The sequence below is a fragment of the Megalops cyprinoides genome, chromosome 9 (genome assembly GCF_013368585.1).
Source record: "Megalops cyprinoides isolate fMegCyp1 chromosome 9, fMegCyp1.pri, whole genome shotgun sequence".
NCBI classification, from domain to species: Eukaryota; Metazoa; Chordata; class Actinopteri; order Elopiformes; family Megalopidae; genus Megalops; species Megalops cyprinoides.
Window position 1 is genome coordinate 4,736,909 of NC_050591.1, and position 26,035 is coordinate 4,762,943.

Genomic DNA, 26,035 nt, shown 5'->3' on the forward strand with positions numbered 1-26,035 from the left:
ATAGAAATGTCAGCCGTAACAGTATGTGGACATGGAGCTCCAGCTGATGGATTTGCTCACTGTGTATTAGAAGCATGACGGCCTTTTAAGTTAAATCTCTTACCTCATTTTCCTCGAAAGTTGCAGTTGTAAATGTAAGTGCACTTGATTCCATTGTTTCCTGTAGGTTCCCATCAATGACACCAACACGCAGTTTGTGGAGCAGACCATTGCCATCATGAAGAACCTCCTGGACAACCACACAGAGGGCAGCTCCGAGCACCTGGGCCAGGCCAGCATCGAGACTATGATGCTCAACCTGGTCAGGTGAGCAGTCGGCAGCCATGTACTGCCAAATGTCGGACAGAGCTGAGATTCTATTTTCTTGCCTTTTTTTCCCCATCTTTCTCAGTCTGTAATTGCAGTAGTTAGTTGCGTTGGCAAGACATGTCTGCTGCCACTAACTTATTGGGCTTGTGAACCCTGAGTGGTGAAACAGTGTTTTTGCAGCCACTGCCACTGGTGAAACAATGGAGTCTAGAGCTGCTGCCTCCATTTGTGGCTTAGAAGCCAGCTTTTGATTTCTACCATTACCAGACCTTAATCAGCAAATGAAAAGGCAATGAGCTTTCTCATGCCTTCCCTTATGCCCTCCACCTCGTTGTGCCTGCAGGTATGTCCGTATCCTAGGCAACATGGTCCACGCCATCCAGATTAAGACCAAGCTGTGCCAGCTGGTGGAGGTGATGATGGCGCGCAGGGATGACCTCTCCTTCTGCCAGGAGATGAAGTTCAGGTGACAAATCCCAGGAACACCAACTGGCAGAATCGCTGAGAGAACCTTACAGGAATGTTGTGACAATGTTATGGAAACGCTGTGAGAAGTTCACAGGAATGCCGTGAGAAAGTGATGTGAATGTTGTCAGAATGTTAAGGCAATGCTGTGAGAATGTCACGAGAACGTTGTGAAAATGTCTTGGGAATGCTCGGATAATATTACAGGAATGCTGTGACAGGTTCTGTCCTCACTGTGACGCCTCCCTCAGCTCAGGCATACTGTAGGCCCTGCCAGTATGGGGTTTATGAAGCCTCGCTCTCCCATCCCTGCTCATTTCTGTCTGTTCTTTTTCCTCCCAGAAACAAAATGGTAGAGTACCTGACAGACTGGGTCATGGGGACGTCCAATCAGGCGGCGGACGACGATGTCAAGTGCCTGACAAGGTACCGCCAACAGAAGAGCCCAGAACATCCATGGGGCAACTGGAATCAGTTTGGGACAAGATCAGTCATGTTGTTTTCACTGCTAAGATGCAGGTGCAGCTGAAGCAGCCAGGGCAGCTAGTACACAATGCTGATTTCATGAATCATGGATGCGTTTCAGTTCTCCCTGTCTTTGACTGGACTTTTGTGTTTTTTTTTCTAATAGTCTTTTATTCTCTTTATACCTACTCAGCTAGCTTGTTACTTAGTAACTACCTACCTCCTCTTCCTCAGAAACACCCCTGGATAGCAGGACATAAACATATTAACAGTGATTCATTGTCATCAGAAAACTGCAGTATTAGTAATAAGTATCTAACATATTGCACTGCATCAGGAAACTACTTCACTAGCCGCAACCAAAGACATTTAATTACGAGTGAGATTCCACATGCTCTGTTCATTGCACCCTTTGCTTTACAACTTTGAAGACTGAGAGAGATGGTGTCTCATCCATCGGTGCCCTGTAATAGATTCATGGTATGAAAAAACGCCATCACACAGAGCCAAACTGATTAAGCTTTCTTGACTGATTTTCTTGACTTTCTTGGTCGATGAATTGATAAGCTTAAAGACCCCCCAGAGATGGCCACACTTCCATCAGTCAGTATCCAAAGGCAGGCTTGTGTTTTGATTGGGGCTAATTGGCAGGTGTGGTGACTACCGTTGAGATAATCAGATTAATTAGAATCTAATTGATTAAAGCAATTAGAATGAATTAATTAGAGCTGCGTGAGTTCCGCAGAGCTCCGCAGGTTCAGAACGATGGAGGCCAGGTCCAATGGTCGTCCTGCCACTGCCATTGCAGCGCTTTTGCTGGAGCTGCAGAGTGGGTCGGGTCTGGTACTGGGTGTGATTCTGGAGCCCGTGTTTGTGTCCTCCAGGGACCTGGACCAGGCCAGCATGGAGGCGGTGGTATCCCTGCTCGCTGGTTTGCCTCTGCAGCCCGAGGAGGGTGACGGGGTGGAGCTGATGGAAGCCAAGTCCCAGCTCTTCCTCAAGTAAGACCACTACGCTGATCCAGGATGTGCTCACCCGCCTCTAATCCTTACTCCTACCGTTTTCTATTAAAGTTGGATGCTGATGCAGGGTCAGTGCCTGACAAATTAGGTCTGCTCCCAGCATTTCATCAAATGAAACCATCAGTGATCGAGGATTATCTTATCCACCCCAACCTCTGATCCAAGATCAGTTCCTTATTGACCAGATTTTATTGTACGTTGAAGACTGCAAACATTCCTCAGTGCATACATGTATGCAAATGTGTATGTGCATCTTATTTATGCAGTTCATGCCAATGACATATATAAAAGATTATAATGAAAACAAAACCATCTTTTAACAAATCCAAGGCATGTGTCTTGATAAACAGCGATAAACAGTGAATCCTGGAAACGTTTATGGACATCCTTAGGCATTACTCCAGTCTCCCATACCTGGTATTGGAATTGCACATTTCCCAGAATCCTCTGGTTTGTAGTTTTTTTTATGTGAATGTGTGGCCTACCCCCTGCACAGGTACTTCACGCTGTTTATGAACCTGCTGAATGACTGCAGCGAGATTGCTGAGGACGATGGGCAGCAGGTGGGCGGGCGGAAGCGCGGGATGTCCCGGCGCCTGGCGTCCTTGCGGCACTATACCGTCCTCGCCATGTCAAACCTGCTCAATGCAAACGTGGACAGCGGCCTCATGCACTCCATCGGTGAGTCACTGAACCCCGCCTGGCGGGGTGTGGCCCACCCTAAGCTCAGGGGGAGGGGTCAGTTAGTCTCTTCTCGGTCATTCTGAAAGCATTTGCTATGAAGCACCATATGAGCATGGTCATATGTGGTCGTTTGACTGGTCACTGAACTCAACTGGACAGAATTTAATTGTAGCATTTTGACCCAAGACTGACAAAGAAGAGGTTAAATAATCCAAATACAAAACCATTAAACTGAGCCTCAGCCGTAGGGCATTCTCTTTTCATAGACAATTTATCTTGTATGTGTATGCGTATGTATGTATATGAAGGAATATAATCAATTTTCCAATGCGTTTTTCTGTATTCTGATCTAAAGTTTTGGTTTGTGACGGAGTGCCACGCGGTTGGTACCCTGGTTCGAGGCCGGGTGGGGTGATTGCTCTCGCCCTTCGCTACATGGTTAAAACAGAAAATTAAGTACCCTACTATCTGTCATGCTATACTGAAAATATTCTGTAATATCAGGAAGACTTCATTAATGTGCTTTTTTTTTAGTTTGGTGTGTCATAAAACAGTAAGGGTAGGTATTCCTTTACTGTAAATGCTGATGCTAAGTCTTCCAGCAGTGAGTTCCTTGCTGGGGTGAGAGATATTTGGTTCCCCTGCTCTGTCCGCAGGGCTCGGGTACCACAAGGATCTACAGACGAGAGCCACCTTCATGGAGGTGCTGACCAAGATCTTGCAGCAGGGCACGGAGTTCGACACACTGGCAGAGACCGTGCTGGCTGACCGCTTCGAGAGGCTGGTGGAGCTCGTCACCATGATGGGCGACCAGGGCGAGCTGCCAATCGCCATGGCGCTGGCCAACGTAGTGCCCTGCTCGCAGTGGGTGGGTACCGGAGAGGCCACACCCACCTTGTGAGAGAGAGAGAGAGTGTGTGTGTGTGTGTGTGTGTGTGTGTGTGTGTGTGTGTGTGTGTGTGTGTGTGTGTGTGTGTGTGTGTGTGTGTGTGCGCGCGCGCGCGTGCTTGTATGTGTATGTGTATGTGTATGTGTGTGTGTGTGTGTGTGTGTGTGTGTGTGTGTGTGTGTGTGTGTGTGTGTGTGTGTGTGTGTGCGCATTGTACAAGCTGTGCTTGCTCCATGGCAGTGTGTCTGTGAGTTAGAGGATGTATTGTATAATGTTACATAATATATTCAGTTCCTATTTGTGCCACATGAATATGTGGAAATAAATCAGATATCTAGTCATCAACCTACGTGTGGATGCTAAATTCAGAATTGAGTATTTTTAACAGGGCCCACGTGATTATTATGCAGTCTGCACACGACAGGTTACACTAATTGTTACACTAATTCTGCATGGCTAGACAGACTTGATGTCTTTTATTGTTTATATGTGCATGCGGGACATTTCGGGACAGAGGTCTTTTGCCCACTGATATCGGATATCCGATAACAAATATCATCTGCTTCAGTCAGACAATAAGTGCAAACAGACAATCACAATTCAAAAATTAAGTGGTTTGAATTTAATTGATTGAGGGTAGCCCAATGTATGAGCAAGGACACACATTTAAACAGTTAACCAGTAACAAACAATTTTGTTGGGAACAGGTGAACTTTCCTTCACAGTGAATGCTTGTACAAGCTGGTATCTGAGTGTGTAGTGTGTATGACTGATTATGTGTTGTGCGTGTATATACATACAAGTAGAAGATTAGTCATCATTACAGGTACTAGTTATATAGGCTGTTGCTAAATGAGAATGCAGGCGTAAGAATCAACTGTTTTAATGTCAGGCAGTTTCAGTAGAACTTTCATTAAATGTTGTTGAAACTTTGAATAAAAGTTGACGGGACACCTGACTAATTAGGTACTGGTGTTTGTTTAAATAAGATGCGGTTTTATTCCTGGTAACTTAAGGGACTGGCGCTTGTTAGAGACACTGTGTTTAGTAGAAGTGTTGTGTATATATGTAAAATGTGGCTACCCCTGACCTTAATCCTAAACCCCTGTAGGACGAGTTGGCGCGTGTGCTGGTGACTCTGTTTGACTCACGCCACCTGCTGTACCAGCTGCTGTGGAACATGTTCTCCAAGGAGGTGGAGCTGGCCGACTCCATGCAGACGCTCTTTCGGGGAAACAGCCTGGCCAGTAAAATCATGACCTTCTGCTTCAAGGTGACGCCCCCATGCTCCTTTGTGTGTAACGCATTGGCCACGCTTTGGCTTTCCTCAGTCTCCAAATCGGGTTTATCACCTTTGCTCAAAGCATTTACAGACGTGCAAAGCGAGCGGGTGGGCAAGAGAGCTTCCATGCTTCCTGATTTGCTCAAGAACTCATTTTGGCCTGGAGGAAAGACGCCGTTTCTGCTTTTTGATAACATATTCCTAAAGAGCAAAAGCTTTTGGAAAGATCTCACTCATCCAGGAGGGCAAATTGTTGAATTTGCTTAGCAGGCTCCCTTTTCCAGAGCAAGTTGCATGTCTTACCATTTTAACAAGTTATCCTTTCATACAGTGACCGATTTTACTGAGGTAATTCGGGTTGAGTACCTTCAGTACCAAAGGTACAACACCCCACTGCTGCACCTAACCAGTACACCACACTGCTGCACCTTCCCACTACACTACACTGTTGCTCCTTATCACTACACCACACTGCTGCCCTGCTCCTTACCACTACACCATTCTGCTGCCCTGCTCCGTACCATTACACCATACTGCTGTCTTGCTCCTTACCGCTACACCACACTACTGCTCCCAAATCACCTGAAATCAGGCCTTGTATCCAGTACTGATGGAAGAATGTGCTGTTCATTACAGGTTTACCCCTTACTGTAGAAACGTTTAAAACCGTGTTGTGTCTTCCCCCTTGGCACAGGTGTATGGAGCCACCTACCTGCAGAAGCTGCTGGAACCCTTACTGAGGGGGGTCATCTCCACGCCAGAGTGGCAGCAGATCAGCTTTGAGGTGGACCCCACCAGGTACCCCCCTCTCCCCAGATCAGCTTACTTGTCATAAACCCATATTCCTAGCCATTATGTGAGAGAAGCTGAAACTGATCCAGAGTCAGTGCTACACCCGCTCCCAGGGAATCAGAGCGATTCATGAAAATATCGAGTTGACTTGGAACCACTGGCTCATCATTTATTGTTGGAATGTATTTTTTAAAAACATACAGGGACTCTCTGTGGGATATACAAAATGTTCAAAACTGTGAACATTTGATGGGCATTTCCTGGCTGTGTAATTGGTGTATACAGCCAAATGCTTTCTCCAGGCTTAATTTTCAAATACGTATCGACTCCTTCCAAGAAATCTAAAATTATATATGGTCAATATGTAGTTGTAGGTTAACTGCTGCCAGAAAATCTGAGGAGAATCCAGAATGTATCCTTTATTATCGATATTAACAGTAACAAGGTTTCATTATGGCAATGTTTGATCCTAGGAGCCATGGAATATTTGGATATCACACTATTAGAACTAGACATCCCTGGTCTGGTCAGGCCTTCACAACACCCCCCCCCAATCTCCTGGCCATTTCCTCTGCAGGCTGGAGCCATCTGAGAGCTTGGAGGAGAACCAGAGGAACCTGCTGCAGATCACTGACCAGTTCTTCCTGGCCATCATCAAATCCTCCTGCGAGTTCCCGCCCCAGCTACGCAGCGTGTGTCACTGCCTGTACCAGGTACGCCCCGTCCTGCTGTGCCCTCCACCATGCCCAGCCAACGCCCTGACCACGCCCATACAACACCCCCTGGCCCAACCTTGCCACTACTGTACTCACTCCACACGTATGCAAAAGCACATGCGCACTCTATAGTAGCGGGAGGTGTCATTCCTTTCTCCCCCTGCTGGTTTGCGTACGTGCGTGTGTACGTGCGTGTGTACGTGCGTGTGTGTGTGCGTGTGTGTGCGTGTGTGTGCGTGTGTGTGCGTGTGTGCGCGTGCGCGTGTGCGTGTGTGTGTGAGAGGTTGCAGGGTTTCCTTCAGGGACGTGGGGGGAGATTGTGGTGTATGGAAGCCAGGGGGTTCGGAAGCCCTGCACAATGCCCCCCAGTGTGTCCACCCCCTCCCTTCAGCCCCACATCACCTGCGGCTATGAAAGCCCCCCCCCCCCCCCCCCCCCCAAGCCTGTCTCCACTCTTACAACGACACAGTGTTCCTGCAGGTCTCCAACCTCCAACCCCACCCCTACCCCCAGCCACCAGTCACTGGATGTCACTGCCAAATCCCCTTCCCCAAACCCAGAAAAGTGAATGAGTTGAGCTTGAGGCTGAATGCATGTGTGCGTACCCCCTCGCCCTTCCCTCCTGTCTGAGCCCTGGCTGTGCCTTAGGTGTACGGCTTCGTTAGGGTGCAGAGCCAGAGTAAATACTGCAGGGATTACAGGGATTCCGCTCCCCAATCAGCCCCCCTGATGCAACGTCTCACCTGGTAACCCTCAGGATGTGGTTTGTCGTAGCAACCCAAAATCAAATCCTCTCCAACTTGCTCTGCATGTACACAACCCACCCCGGCCTACCCTCCAGCCATTGCAAGTCGCACAAGGGGTCAAGGGTCATACTCCAGCACTGTGCTTAGGCCTGTCCTGAACCCCACCTTCCACCTCCTTCATTCTGTGTGTGTGTGTGTATGTGTATGTGTATGTGTATGTGTGTGTGTGTGTGTGTGTGTGTATGTGTATGTGTATGTGTATGTGTATGTGTATGTGTATGTGTGCGCGTGTGTGCGCGCGTGTGTGTGTTGTTCGTAGGATTGTGCGAGCAGACGATGCTGTGTCACCTCCCTCAGATCCTCCATTCTGTACGTGTGCAGTGTTGTGCAGTAGGTTTGTGCAGGTGGACGTTGCTGTTACACACACACGCCCCACCCCAGGTCCCCTTGTGTATCTCTCGCGCTGTGACGTGTTTGTGCTCATCTCTGTCCTATAGGCAACTTGCCACTCTCTTCTGAGTAAAGCTACCGTTAAAGATCGAAAGGAAGGCAAAAGAGCTGTAAGTCCAGAGAAATTCTTTTCCCTCGCCACCTATTTTATGATGCATTTTCCCCTTTACTTTTTGGAAACAAAAAGCCTTTTTTGCTTTTTATTTTTTTTTCCTGTTTATTTGGTATTTTTCTTTTAGTTTACGTTCTTACTTTGGTTTCTCCAAAAGACATCCTCACACACCAGTCTGTGTACAATATTTCTCTTGAAATCATTGTACTGATGCAGGCTCCCCAGCAGCTCTCATTCCCAGCCAGCTCTCAGGCCAGTAGCAGTGGAGGCATTGTGTGACCATGTCTCTTCAGTCATTTTTGTGTCCTCTCCACTCCTGCTGGCAGAGGGCGTAACCGCGTCAGGAGGACCTGGGGGGAGGGATGGGTATCATCTGGAAATGAAATATTTCTTCAGGCAGGGTGTGTATTAAGGCATATGGATTTCAGTGACAAACACAGGGATTAAACAGATGTTAATGTTTAATATCACATTTTCTCCCATATCACGTTTTCTCTTATTTAGCTGAGGAATGTCCTTGGCTTAAAATGGAACAAAGTGTGTGTGAATGGGCAGTATTTTCATACAATCCTTTATGAAATAAAAATATAATTAAGGAATCATATTTTTGAGTGTTTCCATGTGAAATGTACAAGCAAATGTAACTAAATTGTAAATAATTTGAAGCTGTTAATCATTTCCGTGGGTCTCTGTGATATTTGGTGCTGTGTTGTATGCATGGTAGATGCATAGTCAGTCGAGTCCCGAGTTCCAGAGTGCCAAGCCCCGCCCCAGCCATAGAGGCCCTCCAGTCTGAGTTAGGTTTCTGCCCACTTTGTTCCTCTCACTCTTCCTGCATTACGGCCTGAGAATGTCATGCCTCTTACTGGCAGACAGACTGCCATGTCTCACTGCCTGCCATGGCCGCGAGTGTCCAAACACTTAGCTAAACAGGACATCTTTTCTACATTTTTTTTTTTTACATGCAATGATATTGAAGGCCAAATATGAGATTCAAATTCACGTTATGTTTTCCTTGTCATTTAGTTTCATTGAGAATTATTTTACGTGTGTGAGCAAAAAAAATTATTCTTAGGAGTTGATAGATTGATTCTTGCAAGTGTAGCATTTAGTGACCGTTAGTACAAGAGCAATTGTTTCCCAGTGTTTTTGATTACTCTCTGTAGTCAGTTCTAATATCAGCATTACTTATAAATGGAGTACACTACTAAAAAGTTTCTACATTAATCTTGCATTGTTTTTACTAAAATTAGTCATCAAAGTGCTGTGGCTCAGACATTCAGATCAGATTTCTAATTATTTTAGAATAAAAATTTTCTCAGAAAAACTGGGCTTAGATGAATAGGAACTAGAGGAGTGTTTTAACTCGGAGGTACCAGATAGAAAAAAAAACACAACAAGAGGAAGAGTCTAAAGCCTAAACAATGAGAGGCGTTTGCCTGTAACGAGGAAATTCCCAGGCACAACTGGAAAAAGTAATAAGAAGAACTTCACTGAATTTATGAGAAAACCTTTCATAATAAACTATTTTTTTTACAGATAGATTTAATTTCCTGACTGATGGAGTAATCTGTGTTCTGCACCCTACCTGTGTGTAGCCTTAGACAACACGGTTGTGAAATCAGTTCTCTAGCAGAACTCAGCGAAAGATGTCAAGAAGAATGCAGATGATTATTGAGCGTACGGGCTATGGCTTTAATTCATTTGAAAGGGAGTAGGGCATTGTGTGGTTTTTGAAAGCATCACATTATGCTGGGGGGTTAGCTGGAGTGAAACCTTATTATGCAGGATTGCTGCGCTGGCTTAATCTGTCCTTCTGAGAGGAGAACCCAGATGCTGGTGCAGGAGAGGTCTGGATCACCGGCAGCATAGACAGGCATGATTAGTGTTTGCTCTCAGCTGTTTGTTTTGTGTTGTCTGCGGTTTCGAAGGGCTGCAATGTAAGCCTTTGACATAGGAAGCTGCCGTGGTGCACCTTCCCTGCCACATTGAAGGCTTAGTGAGGTTACATCCATGAAGGGGGCTCAGATTCTAGCAGCACTGCAGACATGGGTGCAGAGAGTAATACAGTACCCTGAAACTGAGCCGGGCCCACCGCCCTTTTTCGCCAGTCCCTTCAACGCCACAACTGACCTCATATGAAATTTCATTAATAGGCATTTTGGTTAGAAGGGGTGCAGTGATAACCACTGATCTCTGTGACAAATTTCCTGGAAAACATCCCCCTGGCATGACGTCTGTAAGGCTTTTTAATCAAATGTGTGCACCCCCTGTTAATCTCTGCACTTCCAATCTAAAGCCGAGGCTATTGTTCCGATGCATGCAGATTGCTCCATGTTTTTATTTTTTATGATTGCGTTTCTAAGTTTTATATTTTAGATAAAGTGTTATTTTGTGTATCTTGTAGAGCTGAAATTAGCAGCCTGTGTGAGTCCTGTGTAGGATAGCAGGTAGCAGAGCAATTTCAGCGGTGACATGCTTAGCATTATTGCCTATGGAGCTTGGAGCAAATTTCCGTTAGCTTAACTGGTAATGATGTTGGCCATTGCAGTGTAGTTGGGCAATGAGAACAGTGTTCATATTATTCGCAGGGCAGCAGACCTCTTTCCGAAAGTTTAGTTGATTCCATATCTATTGTGGTTAAACTTTATAGAGAAAGTGAAGATACGTCACGCGTACGTCACGCCGTGTTGCATGTTGGGATGGAGACGCCATCTTGTGAGGAATGCGCTCTGTTTACCTGTGCCTGCTACGGTGGTTACCTGCATACCTTTTGTTTTGTTTGGCTAAAAAGTTGTTTAAATCGTTCAAATCTAATGGAGAAGGGAAGAGATGGAGAAGGGGAAAGAGAAAGAAAAGGGACCCTACCGGGAGAAATTAAATCACAGTGCCAAGCAATGGTATTTGGACAAACTGGCAGAACAGAGTATAAGTAGCCTAAGTAATAAATATGTTGCATCCCTGAGCATTTGTTGTGGTTTTATGTTTGCCTGTTTTTTTGATTTCACCCATTGCTCCACACACTCGCACAAACACACACACTGATGTTTACACTTCACAGACCATCATAAGAAAGATAATGAAAGCAAAATGGAAATATTGTACAATTTAGGTCAAAGTTAGAGACCGGAGAACTCATTTTCATTGATGCAGGAATGTTGTTAAAAGTAATGTCTTTCCTTCTTACTGCAGCTACCCATGCCATCTGGCGTCTTCTCACCTCCTCAACCTGCTTCCCTTCATGTTTTTTCAATATAGGAAAGGCGAAAAAACATATTACATTGTCCAGTTTTCTCCCTGAACGATGGTGTGACCTACTATGGCAGTTCTTGATGCAGCAGCACTGACCTACCACGCCGACGTTTTTCAGAATCACGACAGAAAATCAAAACACAGCATCCGACTCACAAACAGAAAGACAGCGGGATCCTCACAAGATGGCGCATAAACAAAACGATGATGTTAGTTACCCAAAATTCAACAATCATGGTGTGACGTCAACTTCGCATTCCCTATATGTTAGCTGAAGTCTTATATTGTATATACAAGACACATTAATCAACTACTGTGGTCATGTATTGCTCTGAAAGCCACACACCTGTGGAGACCACACCCCTGCCTAGCAGCACCAAATAGATGTGGATGAATTGCTTGAATGACCCATAGGTGCCTCTGTGGCACGGGTGCTTCTATAGTGTCTAAAAGGGATACGCTGCTCACATTGCCGCCATCTTTTCGTGCCACAAGGCGATGTGAACAATGCCGTCTTCGACTATGCACGTACAAGTCAGGATTTAGCTGTCAGGGCATACCGAGTCTCTGATTTGTCAGCTCATGAATGGGTCAGAGTCTCACTCTTTCACTCTCTCACTCTCTCCCTCTTTCTCTGAGCAACAGTCTGTGTGGCACATTGTGCGTCTCTCGTTTTGTAAGGGTTGTGGCAAAGAGCCCCCCCCCCCCCCCCCCCATCTGTCCACATGCCAGTGTGTGCCCCTCTTAGTGTCATTTTGGGGTGATGAGGGCTGACATCCGTGATCATCTTTTTCCTGTTTCTTTTGTTTCTTCATCTGTGGTCAAGAATGAAAAAGGCTGCAGTTCTCTCTCTCTTACTGGATGTGTTTTCTGAGCGCTCTTCTCCTTTCACCTGTCCTTCTGCTGTTTCTCTTCTCTTGTTCCTCTTCCTGTCCTCGGTGTATCTAGCTGCTCTCTCTTCTTTTATCTTTATCTCCTGCACATTCTCTCTCTCTCTCTCTCTCTCTCGCTCTCTCAAATTGAAACTCAAATTTAAACAAGCTTTATTGACATGACTGCACAAGTGCACAGTATGGCCAAAGCAATTTTCACATTAATATTACAAAATTACCCAAGACAGTTATTCACATCCTTTAAAACAGGATGTGAACAGAATTGATAAAAATAAAAACATAAAATATACAACATATTTCCTTTATGTTGAGAGTATACATTATGTGTAAACACGCATGCATACATATATACATATATACATACACATATCTTTCTCTCTGTTGCTCTCACTCTTTTCCCTTGTTGCACACTGTCTCTGTCTCTTTTTCCCTCTCTCCCTTTCTTTTCCTCTCTTTCTCTCTCTCTCTCCCCCTATCGCTTTTTCTCCCCCACCTCCTCCCTCTCTCTCTCTAGCCTTCTAAATCTGGCCAGGGGGACAGTGGTAGCTGCAGGTGGTGGTGGCCAGTTCTCTTGGCCTCTGTGATGTGCTGGGCTCCATTAAACAGCTCTCTCTGACCAGTCCCCCCTGGCTCTGCACACAGGTGGTCAGCCAGAGGTTCCCCCAGAACAGCATCGCGGCCGTCGGGAGCGCCATGTTCCTACGCTTCATCAATCCCGCCATCGTGTCCCCCTACGAGACGGGCATCCTGGACAAGAAGCCCCCTCCCAAGATTGAGCGCGGCCTCAAGCTTATGTCTAAGGTAGGGCTGCTGACTGATCCAGGATCAAGCATGGCCTAAAAGTAATGCTAAGGTAGGGGTGCTGGCTGATCTGAGATTGGATGTGGCTTGAAACTTGTTTAATGTAGGGCTGCTGACAGATTGCCGAGTTGTGGCTTTAAACATGTCTTTCTGCCCTGTCTCTTCTCCTCAGATACTCCAGAGCATTGCCAACCATGTTCTGTTCACCAAAGAGGAGCACATGAGACCTTTCAACGACTTTGTGAAGAGCAACTTTGACGCGGCGCGACGGTATGACACAGGAGAGAGTGCTGATGCCCTGAGGAGGGGAAGTCTCTCTCGGGTCTCACCGCTGAAGGGGTGTTTACAGGAGATACTACAGAAGTCCCTGGTGTCTGTCATTAGACTCAGCACAGGTTACACAACCCACTGTATGAATGAACTTGCATTGTGTCCATTTATACAGGTAGATGTTTGCTGCAGTAGTTCAGGTGAAGCACTTCCTGCAATGGCTCTGACACAAACTGAATTCAAACCTGCAACCTCATAGGTCTGAGACAGATTGTTACTTTATTACAGGGTCACCCCAAGGACTGGGTTGCAACAGGATTGCAACAGGAAAATCAAAATATGACTCAGCTGACACATTGAAATAGTCTTATTCCTGAACTTGTGCTTAAATAAGAATTAAACAAAGGTAAAAATTGGCTGGAATTCTGCATAGAGAACTGCTCCAGCTGCATGAGCTGATTTCATGTTCAGGCTGTTCAACCAGACTGAATCTTTTCACCACCTTTGGCTCAGTTCCAGAGCCCCACTCCACAGAGAGGTTCCCCCCACATGGAGATCAGGTCCAGAATTCTCAGAGGTACCTGCTCTCACACACTGTCCAAGTGGCTTTTTTTTAGCTCTGGCAAATCCATATTCCAGGGAGCTGTGTGTGAGAACATCTTCCAGTGCTGATGATGATGATGATGAAGATGCTGCCATTGACCCTTGCTCTCTCTCCGTAGGTTCTTCCTGGACATTGCCTCAGACTCCCCGCCCAGCGACTCGGTCAACCACAGTCTGTCCTTCATCAGTGATGGAAATGTGCTCGCCCTGCACCGGCTCCTATGGAACAACCAGGAGAGGATTGGCCAGTACCTGTCCAGCAACAGGTGAGCCGGGCATGTCCTGACTACAGAGGTCTGCACAGCTGTGGAGGGGCAGGATCTGCCCCAGCTGCAGGGCTCTGCGAAGCTGTGGAGGGGAGGGATCTGCGCAGCTGTAGCGACATTAGGGCCACTCTGTTCTGTTATAACTTAAGTGTTCTGCAGCTGTAGAGGGATCAGAGCAGGCATGTCAGAGCTGTTGGCCTCAGAACGGGCCCCTGCTCTTATACTGGTGCAGTGCACATACATTGGATCGGGTTGGTAAATTTCCAGCGGTGTGATTAGTTGATATGCAAAATGCCCTGGGGGGAAGCAGCTGACAAACAAATCAAACATCAAACAACTTCACATAATGAAAAACACTGCAGGCTGCTGTATTGGAGCACAGAGGCATGCTTCAGCCCTCTGTTGGGAAATATTTGCATCTGTCCAAGCAGCAAAACAAACAAAAAACAATCAGATAAAGGTTTTGCCAGAGCAGCTGACAGTCACATGACCTTTCCTCACACCCACCATTGTTTTGCTTCTAATTAATTTATTAGACGTTGGAGCTGATTTTCCATTAGCCAGGCCATCGCCCTCAGTGGGAGGTGTGGAGAGACATTGACTCAGGGACCTGTATGTTCGTTTGTGTTTATGTGCTGGTTTGACAGGAGGGGGGTTGGTGGGGTCCCTCTGAGTATGTGTGTATGCAAGTAAGACCTTACCAAGCAGATTAGAGGTGGCCAAGGGGAATGGGTCATCTAGGGATGTTAATAATTAACTGTTTAACCGTTAACTGACAATAAGAATTTTGTACGATTAATACTATCAGTTAAATAGTTAAAAAAATAAATATATATATTATTTGTAAAGTAATTTAAAAAGTTTGCTGCAAGGTAAAAGAAAAATAGGCTATACATATCAATCAACTCATGGGGGCATGTCGACACGTGGCTGGCCAGTCTAGTGAGGCGCTATCTCTGAATTTCTGGGACATCGGTACCATCTGAGCGGGTATTCTCCGCCGCGGGTCTCACAGTTAACAGACTGCGCACCAGACTAACCCCGCAGCATGTGAATAAAAACCAGTTGTCCGCTATGCTGAGAACTGAGGTAGGCCTGGCTTGTTTATTTTATTTTGAGGTCTGAAAAATGCAACTACAAGTTTCCGTTTCGTTAACCTGGCTGTTTTTGATGATTAATTAGATTTACTATTAGGCTACTATTTGCTATTTAAGTTATAAAATATTTTCCTACACGGGAGATCTAGGCTATTATGCCAGTTGTGCACATGTAAAAATCAACTCCTTATGGGGAAAAAAAAACATTTGTTGTATTGGTATTTTTTAATGGGTCACAGACACTCGTCCATTCTAAATAGTACATTTTAACCTTGTCGGTTAACGGTTAATGGTCGGTTAACGGGTGTCGGCTATCGGTCAGAAAAAAATTCAAAATGAGTATCCCTAGTCATCACATTTGGTTTCTTTATTGATAACAGTGCTAGTGCAGAATCTTGAGCGTAACCCGCTGGCACTATGAGATGGGTTGGGCCTGTACGATCTGAATCTGACAGCTTTGAGTCTAGAACCCGGTGACCTTGATCTCTGCTTCACCGTGTCTGTGTGCTATCAGAGGCCCTCTGCCTGGATCCAGGGCATCTGCCCTGTTCTGTGTGCCCCTGTGAAGCTTCCATCCGTGTCTCCACACACCACGGCGCTCTCCTGCTCTGCACGCACGCTGCTTTGAATCTCTGGTTTTCATAGGCAAATATGTTTGCGTAAATCACGGTCACACCCCCTGCGGCTGCTTGCACGGGACTCTGTCCTCGGGCTAAAAATACGTGCGTGAAACTAGTAGATGCCACCTGTGCAGTTAGTGAGAGAAGGGTTGAAGCTTTAATCTGTGACACGTATTTGTGCGAGTCATTACCTACTGACCGTACTCAAAGCACAGCGACACAATACTCAACAGTCAGTCAATCAATCAAGCAATCAGAGTTTATGTTATAGTGTGTCTTTACAAAGTTGTCAGAGAAAAATTGTTTTCAAGACGGAATTGAAAAACTGAAAAGCCAGGAAATTCATCCATTCAGCTGAAGTCCAGAGGCATATTGGCAGCCGAGGGACGCGCGCACACACACACATCCCCACAAGATGCCTCATACGAACTCCTGTACACACAGACACATTCATGTGTCATGTTATGTTCATTTTATGTCACAGATATTAAATCTATTGTAAATTCTTGTATTGTTATATTGGAACATTGTTATGATTACTGTTTTATTTGAATGCATTATAGTGTTTTTATTACTACTGGCACAACCTTTGTGTGGGTCTAACAACAGAGTTGAGGGTTGAAAGCTTTGGCCATGTCACTCTCTGTCTTTGGAGAAATACATAAAAATGTTGCACCTTGTTCTGGAAACTTGAGGATGTCACCATGATAACAGCAGCCTGGTCGTCCTCTTGCAGGGATCACAAAGCGGTGGGCCGACGGCCATTCGATAAGATGGCCACCCTCCTGGCCTACCTGGGCCCGCCTGAGCATAAGCCGGTGGCTGACACCCACTGGTCCAGCCTCAACCTCACCAGCTCCAAGTTTGAGGAGTTCATGACCAGGTAAACCCCACCCACACCATGACCTCCTTACCTGTGTCAGCTTCCTAGACCACCTGTGTGACCTGAATGTTACGTAGGATCACATCTTTCCTGAATGGGTCATTAAGGGTGCAAATAGTTAATAAGAGAGTGCAGTGTAGCCTGTAGCATCCAGCTGCTGAAAAGTCAACATGAAGGTTTTGTCAGCTTTCACTGTGACTTTTCCTGTCAGTTAGCAGAACATACATCCTACTATGATTAGATATTCAGCTCCAGTGTTCCCTCCGTCCGCCGACTAGGAGGTCTGGGTTAGTAACACGAGGTTCTGAGGTAACAACAGAATTTACTCAGGTTAAAGAATTGAATCAGATTCGCTTGCATTGATAGCTAGCAACCATATTTATCGATTGACAAATAGTTAGTAAACACAGCTAGTAGCTGGCTAACTCAACAATAATATTGCACTGATATTTGTAAACATAAAATACAAATGTAAGCAAATACTGTACACACAGTTAACATGAGCTAGTTAGCCTGAAACTTTGTGTAATTCATAGATACATAGAGTTATGTGCTAGCTAGCTAGTTAGATCCAACACAAGCACATTTAATTTCATAATATTTTTAAAATCCAATGTTAAATCCAATCTTCAAAATCCTGTCATATTGATTGAATACCAGCCAAAGTCTTGAGTGAGTCTGATCTCCCTCCCCAGGCACCAGGTGCACGAGAAAGAGGAGTTCAAGGCCCTGAAAACCCTGAGCATTTTCTACCAGGCCGGCACCTCTAAGAACGGGAGCCCCGTATTCTACTACGTCGCCCGCAGGTCAGAACATGGGTCTCTTCATTTTCTTGAAGTTCCTAACTGCAGGAAGTGACACGCAACATTTTAAGCCTTTGCTTCATTTGGTGGAGTAAGCTTGCATATTTTTTGAGCTGTTCTTTCCCCCAGTCATTGTATACATTTGAGTGTTTTGGATCCAGACAAAGGTCATATCAGCATAAAGCCACATTTTCCTTTTCAGTTAAAAAAGGGAAGGTGACTTCCAGCAGAACTTCCTCCTGGGGACTGCTTTTGCTTCTCTGCTGGTGAGAAGTTGGTGTTTCCAGGCATACCTCCACTCACAGGCTAGACTAGCTGCTCAGCGTCCTGCCTTCCCAAACTGTCAGTGACAGTGAGGGATCAAATACTTTGTGAACGCATTGGAAATGCCTCTAAGGCCTTATTCAGGTTGTAGGGCCAAAAGGTGGCTGGCTTGTTGCCTGCGGGTCACAAAAGTGACTCACAGGAGTGGAAAGTGTGTGGTGGCGTTTCCACTAAATGTTTGGTGAGATGAAGCGTTTGTCTGTGTGTGCTCTGACAAAGAACAAGGAAGCTTTTATCATGCAGATGTCGTCATGAGATGCAGATTAATCGGCAGGGAGCTTCAGCAAGCCTACACCCAGTTCCCGAAAACTCAGGCAGTGCATTGGCCATTAATAGCCACCTGCCAAACGGCACAAAAACATCTCAAATGAGTGAAATATAAGCATCATTCTCATCTTGCACATTTAGTGGAATTTGATGCAAAGGTCTGTCTTGTGCCAGAGGGTCAGAGATATGAGTGTTTTTCCTTTCTTTTTCTCTCCATGACATCATAAGCCCTGTTCTATCATTGTTTCAAGTGCATTTGGTTTCCAGATTTTCCATTGAGACACATAGGCCGACTCTGACCCCACACAGTAACGAAAAGGAGCCAGTGGAGCCTTCCTGTAGTCAGTGTTTATTGACGAATTTAAATACATTCGGTACAAGATGGAAAGTATACTAAAATACATTCAAATAAGGCAAGAACATTGTATATTATAATGTAATTAACATAGTTGTTTTTTTTAAGTCTTTTTTAAATCTTGTACTTAGACTTTACAAATTGGTGACCTGAGTCTTAATTACACATTCTAACGTGGCCTTTTAAAGAACTCTAATCAGCTACATCAGTGTATTCGCAGATGTTATTGGTACAAAGATCAGAGAATGTTTGTATTTTAAAAATCAATGTGGTTGCGTTTAACACCATTCTCTCAGTTCACCTGAATGTATCTTTAAAATGGACGGGTACCACACCTTGCTTGGTCTGCAACACCACACCACTTTTTGGTGGTTATTTGTTGGTTATTTGACCACCACAGTACTGACAGCTTTAACACAAACAGCATAGAGGATTATAAGACATGGCGCTTCTGTCACATAAGTCTGCAAAGGTTTGTAGCTCAACATGGAGTGTTCACACATCATCCATACTGTTGTTTTAGAAGAAAAAAATATTAATTTCATGTGCCAGTCAGGAGTAAATATGATACGAGATTTTTGCAGAACCACTCCCTGTTAGAAGCCAGCATCTGGAGTGAAATGAAAGCGAGAGGAAGATCAGCAAGTCCAATGTGTGTTTTCAAGCTTCACTTCCCTTTGGTTTCTGGTCCAAAATTTGACATTTGAGTATCTTCTAGTGACAGCGTCACCCTGGAGGGATTGGTGTAATCTAACCCCTGAAGAAGACCCCTTCTGAAAGGAATAAGAAAAACTGGGGGAATGTGGAGGGAAGATTTGGGGGAGTCCAATGACGGCACAGGAGATGGGGTGGCAGGGTGGCTCCAGCCAGCGTGAGCATTCAGAAGAGATTCAGCAGGGCGGAGCTAAGGGCTAGGGCCATGGCGGCGAAGCCTGGGGTGCACCTGACTGAAGCGGCCGTGGTGTGAGCGGTGGAGCCAGACGTGGTATTCCCAGTCGTAGCGCTGACGCCCGTGGTCCTGGCCTGCATGGTCTGGCTCCCTGTCGCGCTTGTGGCCGTTGTACTTCCCTGGGAGGTAACGATGGTGGCCAACAACGTAGCCGCAAGCACTAGGACTGTGACCGCCTTAAACAGCATCTTGATTGTGTTGTGTGACCTGCTGAAAGCACACACATGCACACAAGCCAGGGCTCCATCAGCCTACGATGGCATCACCGCATTAACAGTACAAAACACCTGTTATTCAAAAGCTATATTGATTTCGCTCTCTCTCTTTCTACAACACAGTATCCAGACCTGTGGCAGCTCATATTGATCAGATTGGCTTCTAGACCCCGTGATTATCTTAGAGAGTGAAAGTAATTTGGGCAGGAAAGGTTAGCCTCGCAGAGAGGACTCGGGTGTGACTCACCTGTGTGTGTTTTCGCGTGCGTGTGTCCCTGAGAGTCAGATCAGACCAGTGTGCTGTCCCAGCTCTGACTGAGTCCCCTGCTGCCGTGGGCTGGCCCTTTATTGCCATGTATTTATGACATCATCAGGAGAGAGAGGACTTCCTTATCAGCTGAGCGGTGGGGCTTGTTCGGCCCCAGCTTTGCACCCTTTTTTGGCCAAGCGTGGGATGGAGTTGCTGGCAGAAGCGCAGAGTCACCTGTTTTTGATCTGCGTTGTGCTGCCCAGTGAGCAAGTCTGTGGGTAGAGGCCACTGGCTGCGCTCACAGTGAGAGAAGGTGAGGGCGTGCGTGCATGCCTGTGCGTGCGTGTGTGTGTCTTTGCGCATGAGGGAACCGAGTTCATTGTGTGTCACTCTCCCATTCTGCTTCGAGTAGAGTTATTTCAGGTTGTTCCCTTTTGTCACGCATTGATATGTGTCCTTCATTACCTTTGCCTTTGGAGGAGGTGACAGGAAAGTCTTAGCTGAGAGTCGGGCTTTGTTGTGTGCACAGCGCCATCCGGTGGTAGTACAGTGTTGCTGCGCTGTAGAAGGGTTGGCACACAGAACGTCCCAGCAGAAAGAGGCTGTTTGTGTTGTAGTGGGTTGCCACTACCCCTCAAAGCCGCAGCCTGACTGTTAATGTCCTTAGCTTTTAATGTCCATCCCACATGGGGACAAACACTAGGACCAGACCAATGAGAAGGTTCCAGTTTTAACACGGAGACACCACACACTAAAAATGCGTTACATTGTTCCATCCTTTTGGTCACATCCAAGGTCAGTGTCTTCCTACCACTTGTGCTGATCTGTCCTTACTCAGCTGAAGACTTCAAGAGTAGGTGCTTGAAAAATGACGTTGATTTTTTTAATTGTTATTATCATTGTGGTGGCTTCATCACCACAGTCGGCTAAGCTTATTATTCGCTGAGCACACTTGGTCATATCATCATAATAAATTTATTTCCTGATTGAAAGATATCGCTCACCACTGGGGCGTTTGGTTCGATCCTGTTCCTCTCCTCCTCTCTCTGCCTGTCTTTCCCCCTCTCTCCGTGACTCCTCGGTCGTTAGCTCCTGTTAGCAGTTGTACTCTTACCCAACGAGCATCCAGTTTCCACTCACGACAGAAGCGTGAAGCAAGCTCACCTCCTGCTCCTGTCACACACACAGACACACACACCAAAATCACACTCACATCACAGAATGGTTTTTATCTTTTTTTATATTTATAAACCATAAAATACAGCATTATCCTCCAGTGGACAAGCAGAATACAGAGAGTGGAGCATTCCTCTCCAACTCAGACAGTGCTGTTAAATAGTTGCATTCCCTTATATATTGATATTGTATATAGATATGAATTCAGCCATACAATACTCCCAACTACATTTTCTAGTGGGAGGTCAGTGTGTTGGAAGCAGTCAGAGATACATACATATTAAAAGCAGTAACAGTCGAACAGTATTAAAAACAGACACAGGACCATTGTGGGTTCAGCGCTCCTTGGTCATGTTGTGGTTCAGGTTCCAGGCTCTCAGATGTGTTCAGATAGGCACAAGCCCAGTGAACGTCAGCAGGAGGTTCAGGGCGAGTGCCACGGGCGTCAGGGCAGCGAGCCCTGCAGTCACACTGTGCGCCCCGCCCACACCCACACCTGTCCCCACCCCTGCCCTGCCGCCAGGCTTGCCGGACCTCCGTGGCCGCTCCGTCGTGCTTGCCGGGGGGGAGGGGGTGCGTGGGGCGGGAGTCGAGGGAAGGGTAGTCTGGGGCTCGTCCGAGGTGCCGCGGCCCAACTCTGAGGGGTACGCTGAGGTGACGGCTTGCATGGGCGGCCGGCTGACCTCGCGAGCGTCACGGGCATCTGCGTCGTACGAGGGCGGGCCCATGGGAGTGGGCCACACCTCCCCACAGATGGGCCGGGTGTGGCAGGGGCAGCCCTCCACACGTGCCGGGGTGCTCCGGGCCCACGCCAGCAGGGCGGCGATCCTCTCCTCGTCCTCGCACGCCCACGGGTTGCCGTAAAGCGTGAGCAGGCGGAGCCCCTGGAGCCGGCTGAAGGCCCGTCCCCCCACTGTGGCGAAGCGGTTTCCATGCAAGTAGAAGCGGGCCAGCCGTGGCAGCCGGTCCAGGGAGCCCGGCAGGATCTGTACCAGGAAGTTATGCGAGAGGTCCACCGTGTCCAGGTTGTGCGGCATGTTGGTGGGCACGGTCCAGAAGCGATTGTGGCTGAGGTTAAGCGAGCGCAGCGCGGGCAGTGTGTTGTTGATGAACACCACGCGCTCCAGCTCATTGGCCGACAGGTCCAGCGTGCGCAGGTTCCACTGGTAGGCCGTGTGGTTCTTCTCCAGCTGCCGCAGGCGGTTGCCGGCGGCGCGGACGTCCCACAGGGCGCGCGGCAGGTCAGCCGGCAGCTGGGACAGCCGGTTGTGGGACACATCCAGCGTGCGCAGGTGGCCGAAGTGGCCGAGAAGCCCGTCCAGGTCCTGTAGCCGGTTGTGGGACAGGTTGAGGGAGCCGATGTTGTGCTGTAGGCCTTTGGGCAGGAGGGAGAGCCCACGGGCGGAGCAGTCCACTGCCCGGTGCCCGCGGGCGCACGAGCACATAGGCGGGCAGATCGCGAGGACTCCCCCCCCGAAGAGCAGGGGCGGCAGCAGCAGGGCGCAGGCCAGCTGGGCGCGGGGGGGCATCGTCTGGGCTCTCCTGAGGAGAAAGGGGGGGACAAGAACAAGGACAGGTGGGCTGAGGGACATTTGGGAAAACAAGCGTAGCAGCTGCTCTGGGCTCATTTTGAGCTTCCCACTCAAACTGGCAGCAGAGTCTAATTATGTCCCATATGTGGTGACAGCCCCTCGTTTGTTCCCACCGAACACCCTGTTGAAGAGGGACAACTTTATTCACAGAAACTCATGCAAGTTGTGCATCCTGGGAGAAAAGAGCTTGAAAAGAACCCCCCCCCCCCCCCTTTTTCTGATCTCTGTATCAGTTTGTATTTAGTGAGCACAGCATGGCTGAGCTGGCTGCTATAGTGGTAATGTGTCTGGGTGTTCTTTTCTGTCCTGCATCTGTGTCAGGACAGAAACCACGGGTGGGTGCAGGTCTAGGGCAGCTGAAATACGCAGCTGAATTTTGCTGGATCGTTCCACGCAAAGACCACAAATCTGGCTAGAGCTGGACGAGATGAGCAGAAACTCCTTTCAGCACTCATGGTAAAGTCAGCTAGCCAGTGAGGTCAGCTTGAAGCCAAAACATCCATATATGCACATCCGCAGGTTAACCGGCAGTCACTTTCAAAGTGCCATTCTTTATCTCTTTAGCAGCCGGATGTTCTTGTTCGCAGCTTAGATTTGAAATACCATCTGTTTTTACAGCTGTGTCTTTATTGCGTCTTTTCTTCTACATACTTCTGTTTATGTAGCACTAAGGAACACCAGTGTGGTGGAGGAGAAAGGAGCAGGGCAGCAGTGTGGTGTAGTGTAAGGAGTAGCAGTGTGGTGTAGTGGTAAGGAGTAGCAGTGTGGTGTAGTAAGGAGCAGCACTACGGTGTAGTGGTAAGCAGCAGGGCTCATAACTCAAAGGTTGCCAATTTGATTCCTAGATGGGGTGTTGTTGATGTACCCTTAGGTAAGGCACTTAACCTTAGCTGCTTCAGTAAATGTTGAGTTGTATAAATGTATAATAAAGAAGTTAAGTTGCTCTGGCTAAGGGAGTCTGCTGTGACAGGGTGTTATGTAACTGACTGGCCAGTTTGCTTAGCTCTGCTCTGCTCCCTCTCTGGAGAATGCACGGCCTGCCCAACAGGAAGTTGCCTGGTATCAACAGGGTTTACGACAGGTTTCCGATGTGTCACATGCTTGTCTGGCCCTGTACGAGTTCAGACACTCTCTGGTTCCTGTGCAGACTAGCCGGGTCACGACGCCGGGCTCCACACGGGAGTGCGCTCCAGGGTTTGAATGATGTAACATATTAACCTTCAAACTGACCAGAAGCAAGCTTTTTGAGGACCATCAGAGTCTGTCCTGATGGGAGTGATAATATCCAGTAATCGTCCCTGTGGTTGTCCTTATGATGGTCCTGTTGTTTGTAATGCGTGTTGTGTCAGTTGTTTGGGCAGTGCAGTGTAGCTTTGATTCCCTTATGGAGCACTGCTATTTCAGTATATGCACAGTTCTTAACCTGAACTGCTTCAGTAAAATACCCAGGTGCATAACTGAATGATACTGTGTGCAAAAAGCTAATTACACCTGTAATGTTACAATGTTACATTTAAACTTATTTCTGTGATTGTTGCTTTGCCCGCTCTCTTGAAATGCCAGCATCAGTCAAAAGTAGAGACGGTCTCTGATACCTTGGTTATGGAGCGGGTTTGGTGGTTGTATCGGAACCCCGCTGGGACGTGGTGGGACCCATGTGGCCGTGGGGCAAGGAGTACGGGCTAATGTGGGTGCTGTGGCCATGCCAGGGAGCCCTTCTGTGCGGGGTACCGCAGTGGGCATGTGGGGCATACCTGCTGCCACCCCCGGGTCTCCCAGGCAGTCATTTGGGGTCATTGCCAGAAGGAGCTCATGGACATAGAGGAGTGTGTGCCATGCAGAATAATGACATTGCATCGTCATGTCAATAGGAGCATGCACTGTGCACAATAATGGCACTGCATTGTCATGCATATAGGAGCATGCACTATGCAGAATAATGACATTGCATTGTCATGCATATAGGAGCATGCACTATGCAGAATAATGACATTGCATCGTCATGCATATAGGAGTATGCGTTATGCAGAATAATGACATTCAGTTTTCATGCATATAGGAGCATACACAGTGCAGAATAATGATATTCAATTTTAATGCATATAGGAGAATGCACTGTGCAAATTAATGACATTGCATTGTCATGCATGTTGGAGTATGCACCATGCAGAATAATGGCATTATTTATTTATTATTCATTAGCCCAGAGATGTATGTTTGTTTGTACTAAGTTTCATGCACGTGCATATGACATGTATCTGGTATACTCGGTGGGGGATGTTGCACTGATATGAATAGTGTGTTGGTGTTTTGGTGTCATAAAGTGTGCTGTAGATGAGTTTGAGGTCATCCTCTTTTGATGCGGAAGCGGGGACTGTCAGAGAGCTCTCTCAGCTCTCATTTGTGTCAATTAGTGCGTCCATTTACCGATGGGCAGCAGAAATCGCGTGGCGCCTCACTCCCTCCAGAAGAACGAGGAGGAAATGACTAGGTAAATAAAGGGATTGATCCCCGGTGTGTGTGTGTGTGTGTGTGTGTGTGTGTGTGTGTGTGTGTGTGAGTGGGGGGAATGTGGCTATCCCAGCGTGAAGCAGGATCTCAAGACTGCCCCTGCATCTCCCTTAGCCAATGTGGCAGAGGTTCAGACACACATCTGTACTGCGTGAACGGGGATCTGTGCTTGTGTGTGCCTTTTTGTGTGCGTGTGTTTCCATGCATGTTTATGTGTGTGTGTTTCCTTAGGTGTTTGTGTTTCTCCGTATTAGCACAGCTCTCACAGCTTTTTTTCCTTCCCGTGTCCTTAATCACTCACCTCATTCTCCTCATCGCTTTGCAGTCATTTCCCTCCCTCTCTCCCTTGCTCTCTCTCTTTCTGTCTTCCTCTGTCTCTTCCTCTGTTCCTCTCCTCCTGTCTCTTCCTCGATCTCTCTCTCTGGAGATGCAGCGGGAGCTTTGTGGGTTTGGTTTCTCCCTCTTTTTAATCCTTCCTTTCGTCCTGCTGTGTTGCGTGTCTTTCTCCCCCCCTCCTCCTCTCACTTGGGCCCCGGCCGGGCGTCCCGTCTCCGGGGGGGTTTAGCGGAAGGGGTCTGTGGGCTGCGTGCCCCGTCCCCCTGGCATGGCTGAGCTGTGTTGTCCCCAATAACGCGAGGTACGCTGCTACCGCTGCAGGCTCCCAATTCGCACTGCTAGGGGAGGGGAGGGAGGGAGGAGAGAAGTGCAGCACTGACACGGCCCCCTTTCCACTGCCGGAGAGGCAGGGGGGTGGGGGGAAGGGGGGCTGCTGACTCTCCAATCTTTTATAATGGTGAATCCACACACTCGACCCAGCCATCTCTCATTCTCTCTCTTTCTCTCCCTCTCCTCTCTCTTTTCTCTCTCCCACTTTCTCTCTCTTACATATGCACACACACACCTGTGTTATATACACTTGTACATTGTAATTCACAGACACACATGCTTGTTTGCATTCTCAGTCTCTGTCGCACCA

The 26,035-nt window shown here is 47.2% G+C and overlaps 1 protein-coding gene across 1 annotated transcript in view; it reads left to right on the top strand.

The window, feature by feature from the left end:
- nf1a (neurofibromin 1a) overlaps positions 1-26,035 on the top strand; it is a 96,415-nt gene that overhangs the window by 25,684 nt on the left and 44,696 nt on the right. The window contains exons 21-35 of the mRNA XM_036536054.1: positions 167-306; positions 653-775; positions 1,117-1,200; positions 2,124-2,240; positions 2,758-2,942; positions 3,602-3,813; positions 4,946-5,107; positions 5,811-5,914; positions 6,486-6,621; positions 7,868-7,930; positions 12,720-12,878; positions 13,051-13,148; positions 13,871-14,017; positions 16,471-16,617; positions 17,313-17,423. Of these exons, the coding sequence (XP_036391947.1) occupies positions 167-306; positions 653-775; positions 1,117-1,200; positions 2,124-2,240; positions 2,758-2,942; positions 3,602-3,813; positions 4,946-5,107; positions 5,811-5,914; positions 6,486-6,621; positions 7,868-7,930; positions 12,720-12,878; positions 13,051-13,148; positions 13,871-14,017; positions 16,471-16,617; positions 17,313-17,423 (1,988 nt within the window). The remainder of the gene's footprint in view (positions 1-166; positions 307-652; positions 776-1,116; positions 1,201-2,123; positions 2,241-2,757; positions 2,943-3,601; positions 3,814-4,945; positions 5,108-5,810; positions 5,915-6,485; positions 6,622-7,867; positions 7,931-12,719; positions 12,879-13,050; positions 13,149-13,870; positions 14,018-16,470; positions 16,618-17,312; positions 17,424-26,035) is intronic.